This window comes from Ranitomeya variabilis, chromosome 1 (assembly GCF_051348905.1).
Source record: "Ranitomeya variabilis isolate aRanVar5 chromosome 1, aRanVar5.hap1, whole genome shotgun sequence".
Classification (NCBI taxonomy): Eukaryota; Metazoa; Chordata; class Amphibia; order Anura; family Dendrobatidae; genus Ranitomeya; species Ranitomeya variabilis.
This window is the reverse complement of record NC_135232.1, coordinates 223,715,753-223,738,487: the sequence shown is the minus strand read 5'-3', so window position 1 is coordinate 223,738,487 and position 22,735 is coordinate 223,715,753. Positions and strand designations below refer to the sequence as shown.

The 22,735-nt window shown below is 44.1% G+C and overlaps 1 protein-coding gene across 2 annotated transcripts in view; it reads right to left on the bottom strand.

Moving 5' to 3' along the window:
* BCL7A (BAF chromatin remodeling complex subunit BCL7A) overlaps positions 1–22,735 on the bottom strand; it is a 34,157-nt gene that overhangs the window by 5,782 nt on the left and 5,640 nt on the right. The window contains exons 2-5 of one of the 2 annotated variants that reach the window (XM_077293130.1): positions 11,582–11,663; positions 10,385–10,447; positions 7,652–7,748; positions 2,319–2,483 (exon numbers count right to left, since the gene is read on the bottom strand). In XM_077293130.1, coding sequence (XP_077149245.1) covers positions 2,319–2,483; positions 7,652–7,748; positions 10,385–10,447; positions 11,582–11,663 — 407 coding nt within the window. The remainder of the gene's footprint in view (positions 1–2,318; positions 2,484–7,651; positions 7,749–10,384; positions 10,448–11,581; positions 11,664–22,735) is intronic. The other variant, XM_077293131.1, reaches the window with a different exon arrangement.

Sequence of the window (22,735 nt, the reverse complement as noted above, 5' to 3'; positions counted from 1 at the left end):
CTGCCATGAAGACCACTTCTGGTCAGACATTTCCGAACAGCAGATGGGTGTATCTGGATCCCACAGGTTGCTGTCAGTTCTGAGCTGATGGTAGAGCTGAACATCTTCCCATTTCGAAGGGAAATGATCATTAAACAAACTGTTGCACTGAGTTTCTTTTGCTGACCACTGCGTATACGGTCCTCAAACTTGCACATTTCTAGAAATCCTTGCCTGGGAAAGTTGTTAGTGGTTGAGTATAACTTTCTGGTGTCTTGTTGCTGCATTACCGGGGACATAAAACGGTCTTCCACAACCTCAACTTTGTAGTGGAGTTTGACTGTTGCTCACTAAGTATTAAGCCTCCTACACAGCCATTTCTGTTAAAGGGAACCTGTCACCCCCAAAATCGAAGGTGAGCTAAGCCCACCAACATCAGGGGCTTATCTACAGCATTCTGTAATGCTATAGATAAGCCCCCGATGTATCCTGAAAGATGCGAAAAAGAGATTAGATTATACTCACCTGGGCGGGCGGTCCGATCCGGTGGGCGTCGCAGTCCGGGGCCTTCCATCTTCTTACGATGACGTCCTCTTCTGCTCTTCACGCTGCGGCTCCGGCTCACTTTGTCTGCCCTGTTGAGGGCAGAGCAAAGTTCTGCAGTGCACAGGTGCCGGGCCTCTCTGACCTTTCCCTGCGCACTGCAGTACTTTGCTCTGCCCTCAAGAGGGCAAAGTACGTCTGCGCCGGAGCCGCAGCGTGGAGACAAGAAGAGGACGTCATCATAAGAAGATGGGAAGCCCAGGACCGTGACGCCCATCGGACCAGAACTGGACCGGGACCGCCCCTGGGTGAGTATAATCTAACCTTTCTCTCATCTTTCAGGATACATCAGGGGCTTATCTACAGCATTACAGAATGCTGTAGATAAGCCCCTGATGCTGTGGGCTTAGCTCACCTTCGATTTTGGGGGTGACAGGTTCCCTTTAATTATATTATCTTACCCTACATATGAAAATGATGTTTGGTATAATTGGTTAATTGTACAACTGACTAATCTTGAAAATTCCTTGACGGTGCAAGTGTACCTAAAAGAATTGATGTTGTTTTGAAGGGAAAGAGTGGTAGCGCCAAATATGGATTTTATTTAGATTTAGCTTTTGTTCATTCACTTTGCATTTTATTAAATTGATCAGAAAGGAACAGGAAGGAAGAAGAACAAGGAGGATGCTTGGAGTGTCCAGCTGTACAGTGTAGCTGGGCAGCACAAGAGCTAGAATTCCTGCCTGACGTCACAGACATATTAACCCCTTCACGACATGCGCCGTTCTAGTACTGCGCATGTCGTGTCTCCCCCTTTGGTGTGGGCTCCGGCAGTGATTTTCCAAAAAGAAAACGACTAATGGAGGTTTTTTTAAAACAGTGTCAGAGCATAGCATTAGGGTACAATCATACTGCTGTATCACTCGCGCAAGGATCGCTTCGCAATCCTTGAAATTGGCCATCGGCTCTCCGGACCCGAGCGTGACAGCTGCAAAGAAATGCATGAGACAGCCAACAGCCAGTCCAAGGATTGCGATGCGATTCTCGCATTACTATTACGGCAGTCAGGCTGCACCCTTAAACAGGGAAAAGTGGCCTCTCTGACTTTTCCCAGTGCCTGCGCACTGCAGTACTGCCCTCAACAGGGCAAAATACGCAGCTGCGGCAGGAATCAAAGAAAAGGACATCATCGTATGAAGATGGGAGGCGCCGGACCCGGACTGCGACGCCCATCTGACCAGACCGCACCGCACCGGGACCACCCCTGGGTGAGTATAATCTTGTTTTTCTTATCTTTCCGGTTACATCGGGGCCTTATCTACAGCATTACAGAATGCTGTAGATAAGCCCCTGATGGCGATGGCCTTAGCTTCAGGGCCTAAAATGGGGTGACAGATTCCCTTTAAACTACTGGTCAAGAGAAAAAAAATGAAAATATCTATAGTCTCAAAAATGACAAATGAATCTGTCAAATTAGTGAAAAAGAAACATACACATTCCTGAATAATAGAGATATAAATGTGGCCGAATACGGAGACGCAATATTTTAGCCTAGGCCTCAGGCAGGCCAGCCTCACTCAAACTCCATAGAGGTTGAAGGACTAGCAAAGGTGGTCTCCAAAACCAGCTGTAAATTACTGCAACCGCCTGTTCTGGATGCAAGTATACAGTTTTTCTAGTAATGAGATAAAGTGATAGGAGTGATACATACATTTTTTTTGTTTTTTTTGGAGTGCAAATCTACCGTGTGCAAAATTCACTCAAACAATAGGCAGGCACACAGTGTCCGGTCCTACCTTCAGAGTCCTGGTGTTCACTGTTATTGGAGTGGCCTTCCTCAGACTTCATCTCAGTACTGTCAACCTGTGTGTTTAGGTTTTCCGGGGCAGGGCTACAATTGCTGCTGTTCTCCTGTTTTATTGGTGATGCATCGGCTATTGAACTCTGGTTGCTATTATCATCTGAAAGGTAGGAATGCATCACTTATTATGATAGTTTCCTTGCTAGAAAACACAATTTACATAGAACCAATACATGCACAAACTAGTGGAAAAATGCAGTTATGTCATCAGTCTATATAGTTTTAACCCCTTATCGACATCAGGCGTAAAAGTAAGCCGTTGTCGGTATCCCTCCCTTTGATGTGGGCTCCGACGGTGAGCCCACATCTTTCCCGGGACATGTCAGCTGTTTTGAACAGCTGCCATGTGCCCGCAATAGCCGCAGGTGGAATAGCGATCCACCTGTGGCTATTAACTAGTTAAATGCCGCTGGCAATATGCACACCGGTGACCCCCCATCACGTGATCGCAGGTCACTGGTGTCTTGGCATGACAACCTGATGTCTCCTGGAGACCTCTATGGTTGTCACTGCCGGCTTGCTGTGAGCGCCACCCAGGGTCGGCGCTCATAGCAAGTGAGTAAATCTGCTATGTAGAGGCGATCTGATCATCGCCTCTATGTAGCAGAGCCAATCAGGTTGTGGCAGCTTCTAGACTCCTATGGAGACTATTGAAGCATGCCAAAATAAAAAAAAAATAAAAAAATAAAAAAGTTTAAAGCACTCCCCTTTGCCCCATTCGAAATAAACAATAAAAATAAAATCAAACATACACACATTTGGTATTGCCACGTTCAGAATCGCCCGATCAATAAAAAAAAAAAGGAATAACCTGGTCTCTAAACGGCGTAGCGAGAAAAAAGTAAAAATGCCAGTATTCAGTTTTTTTGGGTCACCGTGAAATTGCATTAAAATGCAATAATGGGCGATCAAAAGATCGTATCTGCACCAAAATGGTATCATTAAAAAAAAGTCAGCTTGGCATGCAAAAAATAAGCCCTCACCCGGCCTCAGATCACGAACAATAGACACGCTATGGGTATCGGAAAATGGTGTAATTTTTTTTTAACAAACTTTGGAATTTTTGTTTCACCACGTAGATAAAAAAGAACCTAGGCATGTTTTATGTCTATGAACTCGTAAGGACCTGGAGAATCATAATGGCAGCTCAGTTTTCGCATTTAGTGAACATGGTAAAAAAGCCAAACAAAACAACTGTGGGATTGCACTTTTTTTTTGCAATTTCACCACACTTGGAATTTTTTTCCTGTTTCCTAGTACACAATATGGGAATACCAATGGTGGAATTCAAAAGTACAACTATTCCCGCAAAAAACAAGCCTTCACATGGCCATATTGACAGAGTTATGGCTCTGGGAAGAAGGGGAGCAAAAAATTAAAACCGAAAAAAGCTCCAGGAGTTAATTCAGCATGAAAAAGCAGACAGGTGAATATGCAGATGGACACGAGTTGCTGCTGATGAGATTTTTAGAGCATATATCAAAGGAAAAGCACACACAGAACTAGATACACAAAAAACTTTATTAAATTAGTTGGATACAAAATATTAAAAAGGTAGGGCAAGTGAAGAGTGGCTGGGAGCCAATAAAAAGGGCACCACAGATTGGCAGCGTACAATTAATAAAGCATTGCTAAATAAGGTTGATCCTGCCAAATTACACTATATTTGTTATGTGCTATATATAGCAGGAGGAACAAGAGCAACCAGGTACAATAGATAAAATTATATATTTTATTAAGAGTTCAAAAAGTGTATTACATTACAAAAAATTATCACCAAACAATAACCATGACAAATCAGCAGGAAGAGAACAGGAAAAACCACGGGGTCGATGATTGCACATTGCCGAAAGGTAAACAGAGATTATAATCTAAAGTGCTTGTGCAATGATATAAGACATGGTAAGAGAGCTCCTCCAGCAGGGGAAATATTAAGTTACCACTTCCAGTCACAAAAACCCCTAGGGAGAGAGAGAGAGAACTTACCAGGGCAGTTGTACAAGGACCCCGGGCCAGTGTTAGGTATCCCCGACGCGCGTTTCACGTGCTTGATCCACCGCTTTTTTCATTCCCCTTTAGATTATGATCTCTGTTTACCTTTCGGGCATGTGCAATCATCGACCCCGTGGTTTTTCCTGTTCTTTTCCTGCTGATTTGTCATGGTTATTGTTTGGTGATTATTTTTTGTAATGTAATACACTTTTTGAACTCTTAATAAAATATATAATTTTATCTATTGTACCTGGTTGCTCTTGTTCCACCTGCTATATATATTCGGTTTGAGTGGGTACTTCCCTCTTTCATGGGTCACTTATAGCCCTTCTTCTTTTGGCATTGAAATGTCACTGAGGTATTTGTGGTTGTTATGTGCTATGTGATTGAACTCTAAATATTTAAGGGGCTTAGGGTAGTCATGATGGCACTCCCGCCGAAACGCGCGTAGGGGCAGTGGCACCATGGCTTGGCTCAGGTACAGGGTTTAATTATCCTTACAAATGTCTTGACAACGGCTGAACTATGCTCTCTACTTGATGTTTATATTTTGGTCTTAATAGTGATGAACGAGCATGCTTGGGTGTTTTCCGAGAATTTTGCACGTGCTCGTAGATTATGTTTGTGTCCCCGCAGCTGCATGATTTGTGGCTGTTAGACAGCCTGAACCCATGCAGGGATTGCCTGTTTGTTAGGGAATCCCCACATGTATTCAGGCTGTCTAGCAGCCTGAAAATCATGCAGCTGCGGGGACACAAACATAATCTACGAGCATGCCCAAAATTCTCGGAGAGTACCCGAGCATGCTAGGAAAAATCGAGTAACGAACATACTCACTCATCACTAGTCTTAATATCTGTCTTTGCAATTTTTTTTAGCATGGCTCAATGCCAATAAATTAAATAGCATCTCACAATGCTTTGGATGTCTCAAAATGCTTTTTGACTGTGGTTCTTCTTTCTCTTGGCTTCCAGCCAGTACTCACCTGCCCTACCTTTTTAACATTTTGAATCCAAATAATTTAATAAAGACTTTGTGTGTATCTACTTCTGTGTTCACTTTTCCTTTCTATGCTCTCATCTTCACAATGGCGATGAACTCCTTTTCCATTATAGTCCTATATGTAGGTACCGTATATACTCGAGTATAAGCCGACCCGAGTATAAGCCGACCCCCCTAATTTTGCAGCAAAAAAACTGGGAAAACTTATTGACTCGAGTATAAGCCTAGGGTGGAAAATGCAGCAGCTACCGGTAAATGTCAAAAATAAAAATAGATACCAATAAAAGTAACATTAATTGAGACATCAGTAGGTTAAGTGTTTTTGAATATCCATATTGAATCAGGAGCCCCATATAATGCTCCATACTGTTCATTATGGGCCCCATAAGATGCTCCATACAAAATAGGCTTCACATAATGCTCTATACAGTTCATTATGGCCCCATAAGATGCTCCATAAAAAATAGGCCCCATATAATGCTCCATACAGTTCATTATGGCCCCATAAGATGCTCCATATACAAATATGCCCCATATAATGCTCCATGCAGTTCTTTATGGCCCCATAAGATGCCCCATATAATGCTCCATGCAGTTTTTTATGGCCCCATGTAATGCTCCATATAATGCTCCATGCAGTTCATTATGGCCCCATATAATGCTCCATGCAGTTATGTCCCCATAGATGCCCCATATAATGCTCCATGCAGATATGTACCCATAGATGCCCCATATAATGCTCCATGCAGTTATGGCCCCATAGATGCTCCATGCAGTTCTTTATGGCCCCATAGATGCTCCATGCAGTTCTTTATGGCCCCATAGATGCCCCATATAATGCTCCATGCAGATATGTACCCATAGATGCCCCATATAATGCTCCATGCAGTTATGGCCCCATAGATGCTCCATGCAGTTCTTTATGGCCCCATAGATGCTCCATGCAGTTCTTTATGGCCCCATAGATGCCCCATATAATGCTCCATGCAGTTATGACCCCATAGAGGCTCTATAAAGCATTGTGCCACGTGTAATGCTGCTGCTGCTGCATTAAAAAAAAAAATTAAAAAAAAAATGACATACTCACCTCTCGTCGCTGCCCGCTGCTCCTCAGCGTCCTGTCTCTCCGCACTGACTGTTCAGGCAGAGGGCGGCGCGCACACTAATACGTCATCGCGCCCTCTGACCTGAACAGTCACTGCAGAGGACGCGGAAGACGAGGCGGCGGTGGAACGCGGAAAGGTGAATATGACATACTCACCTGCTCCCGGCGCGGTCCCTGCATGTCCCACAGTCTCCGGGAGCGGCAGCTTCTTCCTGTAATGAGCGGTCACGTGGCACCGCTCATTACAGTAATGAATATGTGGCTCCACCCCTATGAGAGTGGAGTCTATATTCATAACTTTAATGAGATGTACCAGTGACCGCTGAACAGGTGAAGAAGCTGCCGCTCCCGGAGACGTGGGACATGCAGGGACCGCGCCGGGAGCAGGTGAGTATTTGACAGTCGTCGCTCCCCCTCACCCGCCGACCCCCCGCCTTCCATGACTCGAGTATAAGCCGAGAGGGGCACCTTCAGCCCATTTTTTTGGGCTGAAAATCTCGGCTTATACTCAAGTATATACGGTACTTTATGTATAAATATATATTGCCTACTGTGCATATAAGTATCTGGTACCGTACCAGCGGCTAGCTTTTGATAATTGATGAGATTCAATGTATAGTGGAATGGGGAGGAGGATGGAGGGGCTCTGCTTCTACCTCTCCTTCCCACATAGGAGATAACAGTGGCCAATGATAAAATTCTGTCTCAGTAATGTAACAATCTGTCTTCACTGAATACAGATTTTACCTGGGAAAATGAATGATGAATTCAGGAGGGGAAAGAAGCAGGAAAGTAAGTGATATATTGCTGGAATCGGGATCTCTCCCTCTGCATTATGCTGCTCTCAGATGGGATAGCAAAAACCACGGTCCACTTGTTTTAGAACTTCAGATCAAAGTAGAAAAATCTACAAGTTCCAAGATTTATTTCCTTATCTACCAGTGTAGTGGTTATAAACACACACACTTTTTTTTATAAATACACTGATATATATCGAAGATTCACAATGAAGTTTTGAGGCTAGTCTATATGTGAAGCTGATGGACCCTGTTTTACAGAAAGTGGGATCCGTTAGAAAACAAGACCAACGCAGCTTTGATAAGAATAGAAGGCATGATGCTAAAGTGAGGAATGCCTAAATGATAGTATATATACACCTCTATACCTACCGTGCATGTCCATCATCCCTGGGGAAGAGCTATTTTCTGGGGTAGTCAGTTCAGAACCACATTTTTCATCTTTTGTTTTCTTTTTGTTTTTACTCTTCTGAATTGATAAGTAAAAAGGAAATACAAAATAATAAAAAAAAACAATACCACAATATTTAAAAAAAAAATTAACATATGACAATCATCAACGTATCTCAAAGGGAGAAGAAAGAAAATTCAAAAGTTAATTAAGAGGTAAATATTACTGCATTTAATATTTAAATTTCAACTACCCAGAAATAGAGCCCTCCCTCATGTACACAAGTCATATATACAGTAAGTGTAGTTAGTATAGTTAGCATGCAGTCTTTACAATAGGCACCTACCCTTCTATGGACAGTAACAGAATGAATAAGAAAATAGTAAATGGACATTAAAAATACAGGAAAATATTCTATATTGCTCAAATTTGGAAGAATCTATTAAATACATAATTTATAACTACTAACAGTAAACAATTTATTGTTTTTAAGAGAGTCTAAATTTTGCAAGTTTGTTTGTTTCTATAGAAGCAAAGCAAAAAACAAACCTACACAAAAGGGATCCGTCGCCCCCTTCACTCTGTTGTATAAAAAATAAAAATGTACATAAAATTAAAATAAAAATTAAAACAAAAAAAGGTTGGGGTCTCAAAAAGACCCAAGTGCCTCCTACAGACACGAAGCAAGAACTGGTTGAAATTGTAGCCAGTGAGGGGGTGTATACTGCAGAGGAGGAGTTAATCTTTCTGTTTACTTAGTGTCCTCCTAGTGGCAGCAGCATACACCCATGGTCCTGTGTCCCCCAATGAGGCGTAGGAGAAAAAGTGTTTAAAAATCTGTATTTGAGGATTTGCATTCAGATGTAGAGGTAATGTATAACACTGCATTACCTGCATATGCGGTTGCAGATTTTTTTTTCCTTCTCCATAAAATGTGAAAAATTAGCAATAAGTCTGTAAGTCCGCAAAAGAACGAACATCATGCATATTTTTTAAAGGGCTGTCCACCACATTCATACTGATGGCCTATGCTTAGGCTCAGTATTTCCCAAACTCCAGTCCTCACGGCTCCCAACAGGTCATGTTTTCAGGATTTCCATAGTGCTGCACAAGTGAGAGAACTCCTGATACTTCCATCACCTGTGCAATACTAAGGAAATCCTGAAAACATGATCTGTTGGGGTCCGTGAGGACTGGAGTTTGGGAAACACTGGGCTAGATCATCAATACCAGATTTGTGGGCGTCCGTCAAAAGTCACCCCCATCCTTTAGCTATTGGCAGCTGGAGCCAGATGTAGGCAATGTTTGGAGCGTAACAAGATGTCATATACCCTGTTTAGTGGCTAGTGGTGAGAATAGCAGCTCAGATCATACGAGCTGCATCTCTCAGCAGCCACCACTAAACAGTGAATGGAGCTGCGGTGTTCCACTCCAAACATTGCTTACATTCGGCCGCCGCTAGAGCCTATAACAGATAATCAATGGGGGTGCCCAATGTTGGACCCCACCGATCTGATATTAGTGGTCTATCCGAAGGAGAAGATAACAGTATAAAAGCAATGGACAACCCCTCTAAAATGTGCACATTAATTCCCGTGGAGAAATAAACATTCGAGGGCCATTTGGATAAGATTTTCCTGCTACAGCAACCCTATGTCTTATAATGGAAATGTAATATAGCGAGTGTTCACAATACAACATGTAACTTAGATCCTAACGTCAAACATATTCAGCACTTTAATAAAAAGATGTCCCAAGGGCAATAAATCAAGACCGTTGCCACTTTTCAATACCTGTCAATATTTGGCCACCATGCAACTATTTTGCATGGCTTCTGAGGGCAGAGATCTTTGTTGCAAATGTCAGGCATAAATTGAAAAGAGGTTTCTTAAAAATAAAAAAAGCAGTATCAGGAACGGCAAATATTTACTGCTGCTTATATAACACCATCATATTCAGCATAGCTTTACGGGGGATGTCTCCAGTTACACCAGCCACAGCCAATGCTATAGAAAGAATGAACCAACCACCATGTTTTTGAAGTGTGGAAGGAAACTATAAAACCCAAGAGCAACATACGCAGAGAGATTATACAATACACGATACACCCCTGCATGGGTTACTCTTGGTTGGATCTGACTCCGGGACTACATGCTGCTAAAAAGTGGCAACGGTCCTGACCGCTACCTACCGGGAAACTTTTTATTAAAGTCTAGAATCCTCTTAATGAAATATTTCAATGTAAAATAATGATGAAAGCTGAAATACTACAAATGCCTTATTTCAATTGAACAGGTGACAATTTAGCCATTATCTCGATATTACATTATTATTATATCATTATTCCATTAGGTTTTCATTATTTCTGCCTCTAGTGACATAAAGCAGATGTTTCCACACCGACAACTAACTTAGATCTACATGACCCGAGTATGCGTCATAATGAAAATCAGATAATGATGCAACCCGAAGCCTAGATATAAAACATCGGGGACATTAACGTTAGGTCCTCTGCAGACCGATCCGCTGGTAGACGTATAAACCTAGATGGTGTCATTTTTTTCACTAGCATTTGAGCTTTCATCATTAAAAAGCAGCAAATCCAACATGGTTAGTGTTAGAGTAGAGTATAAATCATCATGCTTGTGTGTTAGTGATGAACCCACGTCCTGCAATATTGAAATCAAACTATAGTAGAAAAGACAGAATCTGACTTTTCCACAAGGTTTTGGTCGCCTCAGAAGTCCCGAATTCTCATCTGTCACTTTCAAATCAATCTGAAGGGAAAGAAATGTACAGAAATAAATTGACTGGATGTAGATTTCCAGTGCTATTGCCTTGTATTAAATATATCTGTGCCCCCAGAGGGAGACTAATAAACAGACTGCAGAGGAACATTCACAATTTATTCTTTTTAATACTTTTTTTTTTTTTTTTCACCTTTATGTCACTTTATACATTTCTTTTTCATTTCTTCAGAGAGCAACCAAGACAAGATTAGATTTTTTTTTCAGTATGGAAGCAAGCATTTTTTTTTTTAGTATGCGAATATCAGGTTGGTCAGTCTCATGATGAGGCACTGCATTTGTTATGGTTAAAGGGGAGATGGTTCTCATCTTTCCTTACTTCTGCTCAGCTATGTCCGACAATCCCATAAAGAATGAATGGCGCAGAGGTAAGCATGCTCGACCTACCCATGATTCAGATGAGCTCTGTAGAGCCCGATTCTTGGGATGGGATACCAGTAGTCAGTCTCCCCCTCGACCCAAGGTTGGGTAAGAAAAAATAATTTTCTTCTGGATAGAGCTATAAAAGCTGGTCAAAATGATTTTTTTTTAACCTACTTAAATAGTAATTTGTCAGGAAGTCTTAACTGTTCATTTAGTCTGGGCACAGTATGGCCACAAGTTTTATGCATACAGGGAATACTGGTTGATCTTCAGTACAGAATTGTTAAAAGTACTAGGGGTAGCACTTGTAGTAAACTACTATGGAGAGCAATGACCCCATTTTCTGGATATTTACAGCTGCCCTGACAGACCAAAGAGTGTATAGAAGGAAGGCATGACTAGTTTTTGGAAGCCAACTGGTGAGAAGGAAAGTGCCCCATGTTAGCTAGAGCTTATGGATAGGTGGACTTTACCCATTCAAACGTATAGAGAGGACAATTCATTACCAGGTTACACGTTTACAAATATTCAAAAATGTGTGTGCAAACTCTAAACAATTTCCACTTGCAAAGAATCACTATTTATTTTTTTGTTTCCAGATATAATGCTGCTGCCTCGTACACATATGCATATTTAGGCTACACACAAGTCGGTGTAAAAGAAAAAAAAGAGTGAGCCTTTCATGTAGCGTTGCGTCTATAAGCCCTCAATTAAAAAGTGAACAAACTAAAGAAAGCTTACATCATCCCCTTTTGGCTCAGCAACTGGCACCCATTTGTAAATCCTAAGTGAGGTATCTCCAACAGTCACCCATTTCTTCTCCCTAAAAATACAAGAGAAAATAATATAATCTGTGGATTCTAAAAGGGGGTGTCCAATACTCGACAACCATAGCTTCATCATTATAGGTCCCCAATTAAAATGGACACAATCCATGCTCCCTCCTGCAGCGGAGCTGTCCCCCGATGTTGGCACCGCTGTTCCCGGAGAGTGACGTGAATTATTGTCACATGCCAGCTGCTGACATGGAGCTGCCACTCGTCACCTGCTCCTATTTCGTCAGAGCAGACATGCAGGCTGGTGGAATATTGAGGAGCTGTAGCGGATGAGCAGCCGCTCATTTTATGCAGTGGGCACATGGCACAGTAATGTTATGTCAACCTCTGTAAGCAATGGTGACATCGGGGAACAGCTCCGCTGCCGGAGGGCGATATCAATTGTTTTTATTTTAATTGGGGCCCTGAAATTATTAAACTAGGGTTGCCCAGTACTGGAAAACCATTTAAAGGGGTTGTACAGTCTTTTGATAAGTCTGAAGTCACTATGTGACTACAGACTTCTGAATCCTGTAAGCATGCACACTTTAACAATCAGGATTTTCGGGTGTGGAGGTCGAGAGCAGGCGGTCATTTGAATGCAAGTATGCAATTTGCGTACTCCCAGCCATATTTGGACAGGACATGCCCAGTCTTGCTGAATTCACTCGTATTGAGAGAGGCTGAGCACATTTAGTCGGCACGTGACCGCATGTATGCAGATCACATACTTGTGATGACGTGACCGCTCGGTCTGGACCCTAACCCCGGAGAATCCTGACAGCTTGTGGTGAACACGCTGTAAGGATTCAGAGTCTATAGTCATTAGTCACAAAGTGACTGCAGTCAACCCCTTTAATGCAACAAGGAGCTCTTACAGTATATACAGTGTAGCAGGATTAGTTACATTGTTACTGAGGGTTTATTCATTGTATCTTTGACTCCAGACACTGGTTCTAAGATTAGTAATAGGGATGATGGCGTGAGCTGCTTATTTAGGCCACTTTCACGTGGAGTTTGCATTGTAGGTTTGCCATATGCACCAGCAATAGCCAATTATTGTGGTATTCAGGAGCGTCACCGGCTGCATTAGCTTTTATGATTGAGGCAGCTCCCTTTTCAAAGTTCTTGCACACTTCTTCCACTGATTACACACAGCAGTTTATATCGCAGTGATGGACCCATTAGATCCTGCTACAAAACGCATCATACTGTTTATATACTCCAGATCCTTCAGCAGAGTTCAGGAACTTCACTCCACTCCAGATCCACTTTACCATAAAGGATTACTAGGATGGAAGCATTAGAAATGGTCTACAGACTAATGGCACTTATAAGGACAGACCTAGGAGCCCGAGAGGATTCATGTGCCACATATAACTAGAAAAGCGAAACTAGATTGTGATTAGCATTTGTCATTGGACCATTAGATTTTAGAAAATGTTCAAAGAGGATCTGTATGAGCTGCAGAAAATACTAAACAAGTGGTTTCGATCAGACAATGCTGGAGCACTTACATGTCACAATGGCTATATGAGAAAGATAGATCTACCTATTTATTTACATGGCAGAGTCTATGTTCAACTCATTGGAAGGAATCTGTCAGTAGGTTTTTGCTATATAATCGGAGGGCAGCATAAGGTAGGGGCTGAGCCACTGACTCCAGTGATGTGTCGCTTATAAGGCTGTGTACTGTTTCAATACAATGAGCTTACGGTCACCACACAATATACACAGTAGTTTTTTTTCCCTGTCTGTTTGCATCATGTGCATATAAAGGTGTGGCATGCCTTTCATTTGAGCTGGGCATTATATTGATGAGGTCTCCCATGTCTGAGTGTCCACTAGTTGCACTCAGTCCTCCTCAGCCATTATCCACATGACTGTCACTTAACAAAACAATAAGGTTATTATTATTAGAGTTATTACTGTCCCAATTACGATCACCGTGACGAGGCGGGATGGCTTTCGCATTTTTTTTTTTTAATCAAAAAACAGTAATTAGACTTACTGGTAATTGTATTTCCAGGAATCCATCCTGACAGCACACTGGAGGACGTCCTTCTTAGCCATGATGGGACAGGAAACACGAGAGGTTAAAAGGACCCTCCCCCTACCACCCTTCAGTGTTTTTCCAAAGTAACACATCTGGATGGATGCAAAAACAAGTTTTATTACAACAAGATAATCAATCATACAAATGTTACATCACATAAGTATAAAGATCAAACCATAGGGAGGGAACTAACAGTGCTGTCAGGATGGATTCCTGGAAATACAATTACCAGTAAGTCTAATTACTGTTTTCCAGGTCACCACCTGACAGCACACTGGAGAAATACCAAAGGAGAATGGTATTCAGGGTGGGACCACTGCTTGAAGTACCTTCCTACCAAAAGCCAACTGAGGCGAAACTACATCTAGTTTATAGTGTTTAGAAAAGGTACTAAGATTAGACCATGATGCAGCTCTACAGATCTGGTCTGCCGTAGCCCCCCCTTTCTCCGCCCATGATGTGGCTATGGCCCTAGATGAGTGGGCTTTAAGATTAACCGGGGAATTTAGACCTTTAGCTTTGTAGGCTAAATCAATTGTAGATTTTATCCACCGTGCGATAGTCGCTTTAGACGCTTTTTTCCCCCTATTTGAACCTCTGAACTGAACAAACAAGTTATTGTCCTGTCTCCAGGGTCTAGATAGATCAAGGTACCTGAGTACTGATTCCCTTACATCAAGGTTATGAAAAAATCTTTCTTTTTGATTTTTAGGGAATTGGCAAAAAGACGGTAAAACAATCTCCTGATTCATATTAGTATCAGAAACGACCTTAGGGAGAAAGGCCGGATCAAGCTTTAGTACTATTTTATCATCGAAGATCTGTAAATACGGGTTCTGTACCGAAAGAGCCTGTAGTTCCCCCAACCTTTTTGCCGATGTGATCGCAACTAAAAACGCGGTTTTAAGAGAGAGTTTGTTGATGTCTATGTCTCCCGATATATCCCAGGACTGATCACAGAGAAAATTCAGGACCAGATTAAGATCCCACGGTGGGACTGATTTCCTAATAAATGGCCTTAGCCTCTGGACTGCTCTAGAGAATCGACTAATCCAGGGGTGAGTAGATAAAGAAAAATCAAAAAATACACTTAGGGCCGCTATCTGGACTCTTAATGTACTTGGTCTAAGACCTTTCTGAAATCCTGACTGCAAGAAGTCAAGAATTTTTGGGATATCTGGATGGTCAGTATCAACTGTCATCTTCCCACAGAATCCACAGAATGTTTTCCATATTTTTGTGTAGATGGCAGATGTCACCGGCTTCCTGCTGGCTTGAAGGGTAGAAATGACGTCATCTGAAAGACCTTTTGCCCTCAAGACCTTCCGTTCAGGATCCAGGCTGCCAACTGAAGCGCTCCTGGGTTCTGGTGTAGAACTGGACCTTGTAGAAGAAGATCCTCTCTGTCTGGTAACCGGAAGGGTTCTTCCACTGATAATCTCTTTAGCATTGGAAACCAACTTCGTTTCGGCCAGTGAGGAGCTATGAGGATAACTTTGGCCCCGTCCTCGCAGATTTTCCTGAGTGCTCTTGGAATCAATGCCAGAGGTGGAAACGCATACAGAAGACCGTCGTTCCAAGGCTGTGACAGGGCATCGATCGCAGCTGGGCTTTCCCAGGGGTTTAGGGAGTAAAAGGTCTTGACTTTTGCGTTTTGCTTTGTAGCAAATAGATCCACAGCCGGCTTCCCCCAACGATGACAAAGATCCCTGAATACTTCGTCGTTTAGTTCCCACTCTGTAGGGGATACACTTTTCCTGCTCAGGAAATCCGCCAACTGGTTCTTGGATCCCTCCAGATGTACCGCCGAGATTGACCGCACCGACTTCTCTGCCCACTTGAAGATCTGTTCTGCTAGATCTTGCAATGCCAGATGTCTTGGGCCCCCCTGGTGTCGAAGGAAGGCTACGGTCGTCGTATTGTCCGAGAAGATCTTTACATGCTTGTTCTTCAGCAAATGTTGTGCCGCCGTTAAGACCTTCCAAACCGCATGCAACTCTCTGTGGTTTGATGACTTCTTGCGGTCCTTTCTTTCCCAGCGACCTTGGAAATATCTTCCCAGGACATGACCTCCCCAACCTTCCTGACTTGCGTCTGTCGTGACTGACACACTCGGAGTTTGGAGCCATGGTACTCCCAGCCGGAGATTTTTGGAGAGAGTCCACCATACCAGAGACCTCTTGATCTGAAAAGAAAGATTTAGTCTTTGATTTAGAGAATTTTGCGTTCTGTTCCAGCTCTTCAGAACTCCCTGCTGAAGCTGTCGGGAATGAAACTGACTCCATCTCACACAAGGGATACAGGCCGTCATTAGCCCCAGTATTATCATCCCGTCTCTGATCGTATTTCGGCCTCGCGAGAAAAGATGAACCTTTTTTACTATACCCTTTAGCCTGTCTTCCGGAAGGTAGGACATTCTTGTTTCCGAGTCGAGCATGACTCCTAGGAATTTTATTCTGGATTTTGGTATTAGATCTGACTTCTCCCAGTTTATGATCCATCCGAGACTCTCTAGAGTGGATATGAGGAACTGACAGTTGATCCTGAGCTGGTTTACTGACTCTGCCGCTACCAAAAAGTCGTCTAGGTAAGGGATTACCAACAAATCTTGATTTCTCAGATATGCGACTACCTCTACCATAAGTTTTGTAAAAACTCTGGGAGCCGACGCCAGGCCGAAGGGGAGACAGCGAAACTGAAAGTGATAGATTTTCCCTTCCATGTTTACCGCGAACCGCAGGAACTTTTGGTGGTTTAAGTAAATGGGAACATGGTAATATGCACTCTTTAGGTCCAGAGTGCACATCACCATACCCTTTCCCAACAGAGGAATGGTAGACCGAATCGACTCCATTTTGAACCTTTTGTATACCACCCAGTTGTTTAGGTGCTTCAGATTTATAATTGTTCTCGACTCTCCTGATGGTTTTGTTATCGAGAAGAGATTCGAGTAATGACCTCTGTACTCTTCTTGAGAGGGGACCGGAACAATTGCTGCCATTTTTAGGAGGTCCTGTATATCCGACCACATGGGGGACGATGATTTTAGATGTGTACTGGACACCAGAAATCTTTCGGGCGGAAGGGAGGAAAATTCGATTTTGTACCCCTGGGACACCACTTGTAACACCCAAGGACTCGTTGTTATTTCCCTCCAACCTTCTAGAAATCCGGCTAGACGACCCCCTACTCTGATGGCGTCATTTTCTATGGTAGCTGGACCTCGGACCTGAGTAACTCGAGTCCTTGGTTTTGGGTCTACTATCTCCCCCTTTCTGGTAGCTCCATCTACCTTGCTTCCCTTTACCCCTGTAATCCTGTTTCTGATTATAGCGGGGTCTCCGAAAGGGCTGGAATTTTTTAGGCTTTTCTTCGGGGAACCCCTTTTTTACATCTGCGGCTTTCTCTAAGATATCGTCGAGGACTGGTCCGAAGACCCTGCCCCCAGAGAAGGGTATGGAACATAATTTATTTTTGGAGTGCATATCACCCGACCAGCTTTTGAGCCAGATAGCTCTTCTGGCTGCATTAGAGAGAGATTGCCCTCTAGCCGCAAATCTAACAGTCTCTGCGGACGCGTCTGCTAAAAAGGTGGTTGCCAATTTTAACAGAGGCAGAGATTTCAGGATAGTATCTCTAGGAGTTTTGGCTATTAATTGATCCTGAAGATCATTTAGCCACAGGTCCATGGAGCGAGCCACTGATGTTGCTGCAATATTAGCTCCGATAACCGCCGAAGAACTTTCCCAGGCCCGTTTCAAAAGTCCATCTGCCTTTCTGTCCATGGGCTCTTTTAAGTTGGAAGAGTCCTCAAAGGGGATTGAGGTTCTTTTGGACACTTTCGCCAATGGAATGTCTATTTTAGGAACATCGACCCATTCTTTAACATCCTCCGGGTCAAACGGCAAGCGGAGTCGGAAATCTTTAGGAATAGTCAATCTCTTCTCCGCCTCCTCCCATTCATCCAAAATCATGGATCTAATATGGGAATTTACAGGAAACACCATCGCAGTTTGTGAGCGCAAGCCACCAAACATTTCATCTTGAACCGAACAAGATGGTTGTGGATCCTCAATCTGCATAGTATGCCGTACAGCTTCCAACAGTTCTCCTGTGTCTGCTGCGGAGAATAAGTATTTCCTCCCTCTCTCTGGAGGGTCTCTCCTATATCCGATACCGCAGATAACGAGTCTCCTGAAGAGTATTCGACCCTCTGCCTTTTGCTCGGTCTCTCTGAAGGTGAGGCTTGCGGTAGTACCAGACTTGATACCGAAGCCTGGACCTCCTCTCTTATCATGGCTCTCATATTTGACATAAGAGAAGCCTGCTCCTCTCCTATGATTTTGCAGGTGCATGCTTCACATAGGGGTTTCTGCCAGGTATCTTTCAGCTTGGCTGCACAAATAGGGCACTTCTTGCTTTTGCCAGGTTTCTTTAACGGTTTTTCAGGTAATGAGGCAGCCTATAGAAAATAACAAACTCTAGGATAATGCCCCATTTTTTTTTTTTTTTTTTTTTTAAGATATCCATAACAAAGAGCCCTGCTCTACTTACTAGCGCTGTGGACTCCTGCCCCTCTGCTCTAGCTGCGTCCTCCATGTTACTGCACTGGAGATCGCTTACTGCCCCTACACATACCTTTATACTTCTGTTCCTCTTTTCATCTGTACAGCGCTCCCGCGCTCACTACCGCCTGCAGAGACGCCGCCCGCCCCCCTCAGCCGCAAACCGGAAGTGACGCGCGGCCGGAAAGAGAGGATGGTGCAGCGAGGGTTTCCATCCCCATGCCGGCCGCATGGAGACGCCGACATCAGCAGAGGCCGCCGCTGGGATTCGCCTGCACCAGGGGGCGTGACGGAAGGATCGAGAGCCCCCGGCAGGGGGAAGCGATCCTCATACCAGGAGCAGCGCTACACTGGTAGGCAGAGGGACCCTCGGTCGGGTGTCGGCCAGCGGGCGCCTTATGGAGGGAAGGGTGAGGCAAAGCCCCCCCGATCCACATCCCCCCGCACAGAACGGTAGCTTCCTCTCGCCGTTCCTATCCATAATGGGACAGGAAAAACACTGAAGGGTGGTAGGGGGAGGGTCCTTTTAACCTCTCGTGTTTCCTGTCCCATCATGGCTAAGAAGGACGTCCTCCAGTGTGCTGTCAGGTGGTGACCTGGAAAACATGTTAAGTACTGTATATTATTTTCATGCACTATGCTATTTATTTATTTACTGCAGGGTATTTAATCATTATGTTTCTGTCTTTGGTTTTTAATATACACAGTAAGCTATGATAACAGGTGTGGGCGGAGGAATCTTTCTGAGCTCTGCTACATCTAAGGCCTGTTTCACACGTCAGTGGCTCCGGTACGTGTGGTGACAGTTTTCTCACGTACCGGAGACACTGACTCACATAGACACATTAAAATCAATGTGTCTCTGCACATGTCAGCGTGTTTTCACGGACCGTGTGTCCGTTTGAAAAACACGGAGACATGTCAGTGTTCGTGGGAGCGCACGGATCACACGGACCCATTAAAGTCAATGGGTCCGTGTAAAACACATACCGCACACGGATTCTGTCCGTGTGCCGTGCAGGAGACAGCGCTACAGTAAGCGCTGTCCCCCCAGCTTGTGGCGCTGAAGCCGCCATTCATTTCTTCTCTCCAGCAGCATTCGCTGGAGAGAAGGAATGAAAAATCAATTTTTTTTAAATTATTTTTGTCTTTAAAATCAAGTTCCTTGTCACCTCCCCCCTCCCACCTCCTGTGCGCCCGCCCGCTGGAAATAAAATACTCACCCAGCTCCCTCTCAGCGCCGCAGCTTGTCCTGTATGAGCGGTCACGTGGTGCCGCTCATTACAGTGATTAATATGCCGCATATTCATCACTGTAATGAGCGGTACCACGTGACCGCTCATACAAGACAAGCTGTGGCGCTGAGAGGAAGCTTCGAGGGAGCTGGGTGAGTATTTTATTTCCAGCGGGCGGGCGCACAGGGGGGTGGGAGGTGACAAGGAACTTGATTTTAACCCCTTTCTGCCAGCTGACGGAATAGTACGTCAGCTGGCAGATCCCCTGCTTTAAGGTGGGCTCCGGCGGTTAGCCCACCTTAAAGCCGCGACATGTCAGCTGTTTTGTATAGCTGACATGTGCGCGCAATGAGCGCGAGTGGAATCGCGATCCGCCCGCGCCCATTAACTAGTTAAATGCCGCCGTCAAGCGCTGACAGCGGCATTTAACTGGCGCTCCCGGCCGCGCGGCCGGAGCTACTCGCACCGCTGACCCCCGTCACATGATTGGGGTTCAGCGGTGCATTGCCATAACAACCAGAGGTCTCCTTGAGACCTCTATGGTTGTTGATGGCCGAATGCTTTGAGCGCCACCCTGTGGTCGGCGTTCAAAGTACACGACCATTTCTACTACATAGAGGTGATCTGTACTTCACCTCTATGTAGCAGAGGCGATCGTGTTGTGCATGCCGCACGTGTGCCACGTGAGCTCACGGACACGGATAACTCCGGTACCGGAATTATCTGGACGTGTGAGACTGGCCTAAAAACATGGGATTGTACCACAACTGCTGCACCCAGTAAACTAAGCGATATATTGCTGGAATCAGGGTCTCTTTCCCTACATCTTGCTACTCTCAGATGAGTTAGCAAAAACCTGGTGACAGATTCCCTTTAATACACTGGACTGATAAGCTCTGGCAGTCTCTAGTTGGACTCATATTCATCATTTGCATTTTGTTTTATTTAAGTGACGTATTCGTTCCTGTTTTACGCGTCAAATTCTTCAAAATGGCGTTTGTGGGTTGATGAATTTTTCACAAAATTAAATTTTTGTCTTTACTTTTTAGTTTCAAGAATAAGTAGTCACATGATCCGTTACATTTATTTTCTGCAGATTAATATGTGATTTAATTACGAAGGTGATTGCATGTAAAAACACTTTGCAATTTTACGATGATGATAAAACCAAGACAGCCACAAACCACAGGTCTTTATAAAGACTAGTTTGTATTTTTTGTGCTGGATGTTCACCAGTTTCACAAACCGCTTGTATGCTGGAGGACACTTTCACATTGCAGTATTTTACATCAGTATTTACAAAACCAAAATCAAGAGTGAAACCTATAGAAACACCACTCCTGGTTAGGTCTTAAAACTACTGAAAGTGGCTTTATGATGCAGTAAGCCCAAGAAATGCTATAAAACCACTAGTGGTGAAAGGAGCCCTTCACCAGTAATGGAAGGAGATAACTACTGTAGCTAAAGGAAATGTCATTAGAAAGAAATTCCTAAATATTTTCAGTTACCAAATCACAATCATTTTCTCCAAATAGGCAACAGACAATAGTATAGATCACTACAGAATTAAAATGTCCATCATCTGGTTACACTGACAGAAACTGATCCTGGAATGTAGGGACAGAGGTCTGTGAGCATGTGCAGTAGAAGCTCCTCCTCTGTGCAGAAATTAGTGCTTGTAGTGGATATTTTGAACCATCACTGGAGATACCGGGGTGCTGAGGTAAGAAGAGGCTGCTCACACTGCTGTCCACCCGGTCTTCCTGATCTAATACTGGAGATACCGGGGTGCTGAGGTAAGAAGAGTCTGCTCACACTGCTGTCCACCATGTCTACCTGATCTAATACTGGAGATACCGGGGTGCTGAGGTAAGAAGAGTCTGCTCACACTGCTGTCCACCATGTCTACCTGATCTAAAACTGGAGATACCGGGGTGCTGAGGTGAGAAGAGGCTGCTCACACTGCTTTCCACCCTGTCTACCTGATCTAATACTGGAGATGCCGGGGTGCTGAGGTAAGAGGCTGCTCACACTGCTGTCCACCATGTCTACCTGATCTAATACTGGAGATACCGGGGTGCTGAGGTAAGAAGAGTCTGCTCACACTGCTGTCCACCATGTCTACCTGATCTAAAACTGGAGATACCGGGGTGCTGAGGTGAGAAGAGGCTGCTCACACTGCTTTCCACCCTGTCTACCTGATCTAATACTGGAGATGCCGGGGTGCTGAGGTGAGAAGAGGCTGCTCACACTGCTGTCCACCTGATGTAATACTGGAGATACCAGGGGTGCTGCGGTAAGAAGAGGCTGCTCACACTGCTGTCCACCCTGTCTACCTGATCTAAAACTGGAGATACCAGGGGTGCTGAGGTAAGAAGAGACCTCACACTGCTGTCTACCTGATCTAATACCGGACATACCAGTGGTGCTGAGGTAAGAAGAGGCTGCTCACACTGCTGTCCACCATGTCTACCTGATCTAATACTGGAGATATCTGTGGTGCTGAGGTAAGAAGAGACCTCTCACACTGCTGTCCACCATGTCTTTCTGATCTAATACTGGAGATACCAGTGGTGCGGAGGTAAGAAGAGTCTCTTCACACTGATGCCCACCATGTCTATCTGATCTATTTTTTCTGAATGCAGAATGGCTTTTGTGACCTGGAGATAGCTTCACAGTAAGTGTTATAGGTTACCTCCAAGTGACAGCACAGACTCAGCATTCAGGAAAATGGTAGACAGCAGTGTGAGCATCCTCTTATTATCTCAACACCCCTTGTCTCTCCAGTATTAGACCAGATACACGGTGGACAGTCATGTGAGCAGCTTCTTACCTCAGCTCCACGAATATCTTCAGTATTAGATAAAAAAAATAGTCCACAGTATTGAGGGCCACTGAAATTTGTGATGAAAAATATGTTTGTTTGTGTTGTCATTTCCTGAGTCCCATCACTATTTTGAGGGCTTGTTTTCTTTTGCATGCTTACTTAGCTGACGTTTTAATACCATTTTTGTGTACATATGGCATTCTATTTTTTTTTTGTAACCGCACTTAAAGGGAACCTTTCAGCAGTTTTGGCCGCTATAAGATACTGCCCCCCCCAGTCCGACCTAAAAGAAAAATAGGTTTTATTATACAAACCCGGGGGGGGGGTACGGCGTTCCGGTCCGATGGGTGTCACAGGTCCAGGGCCTCCCATCTTCTTGTGATGCCGCCCTCATGTT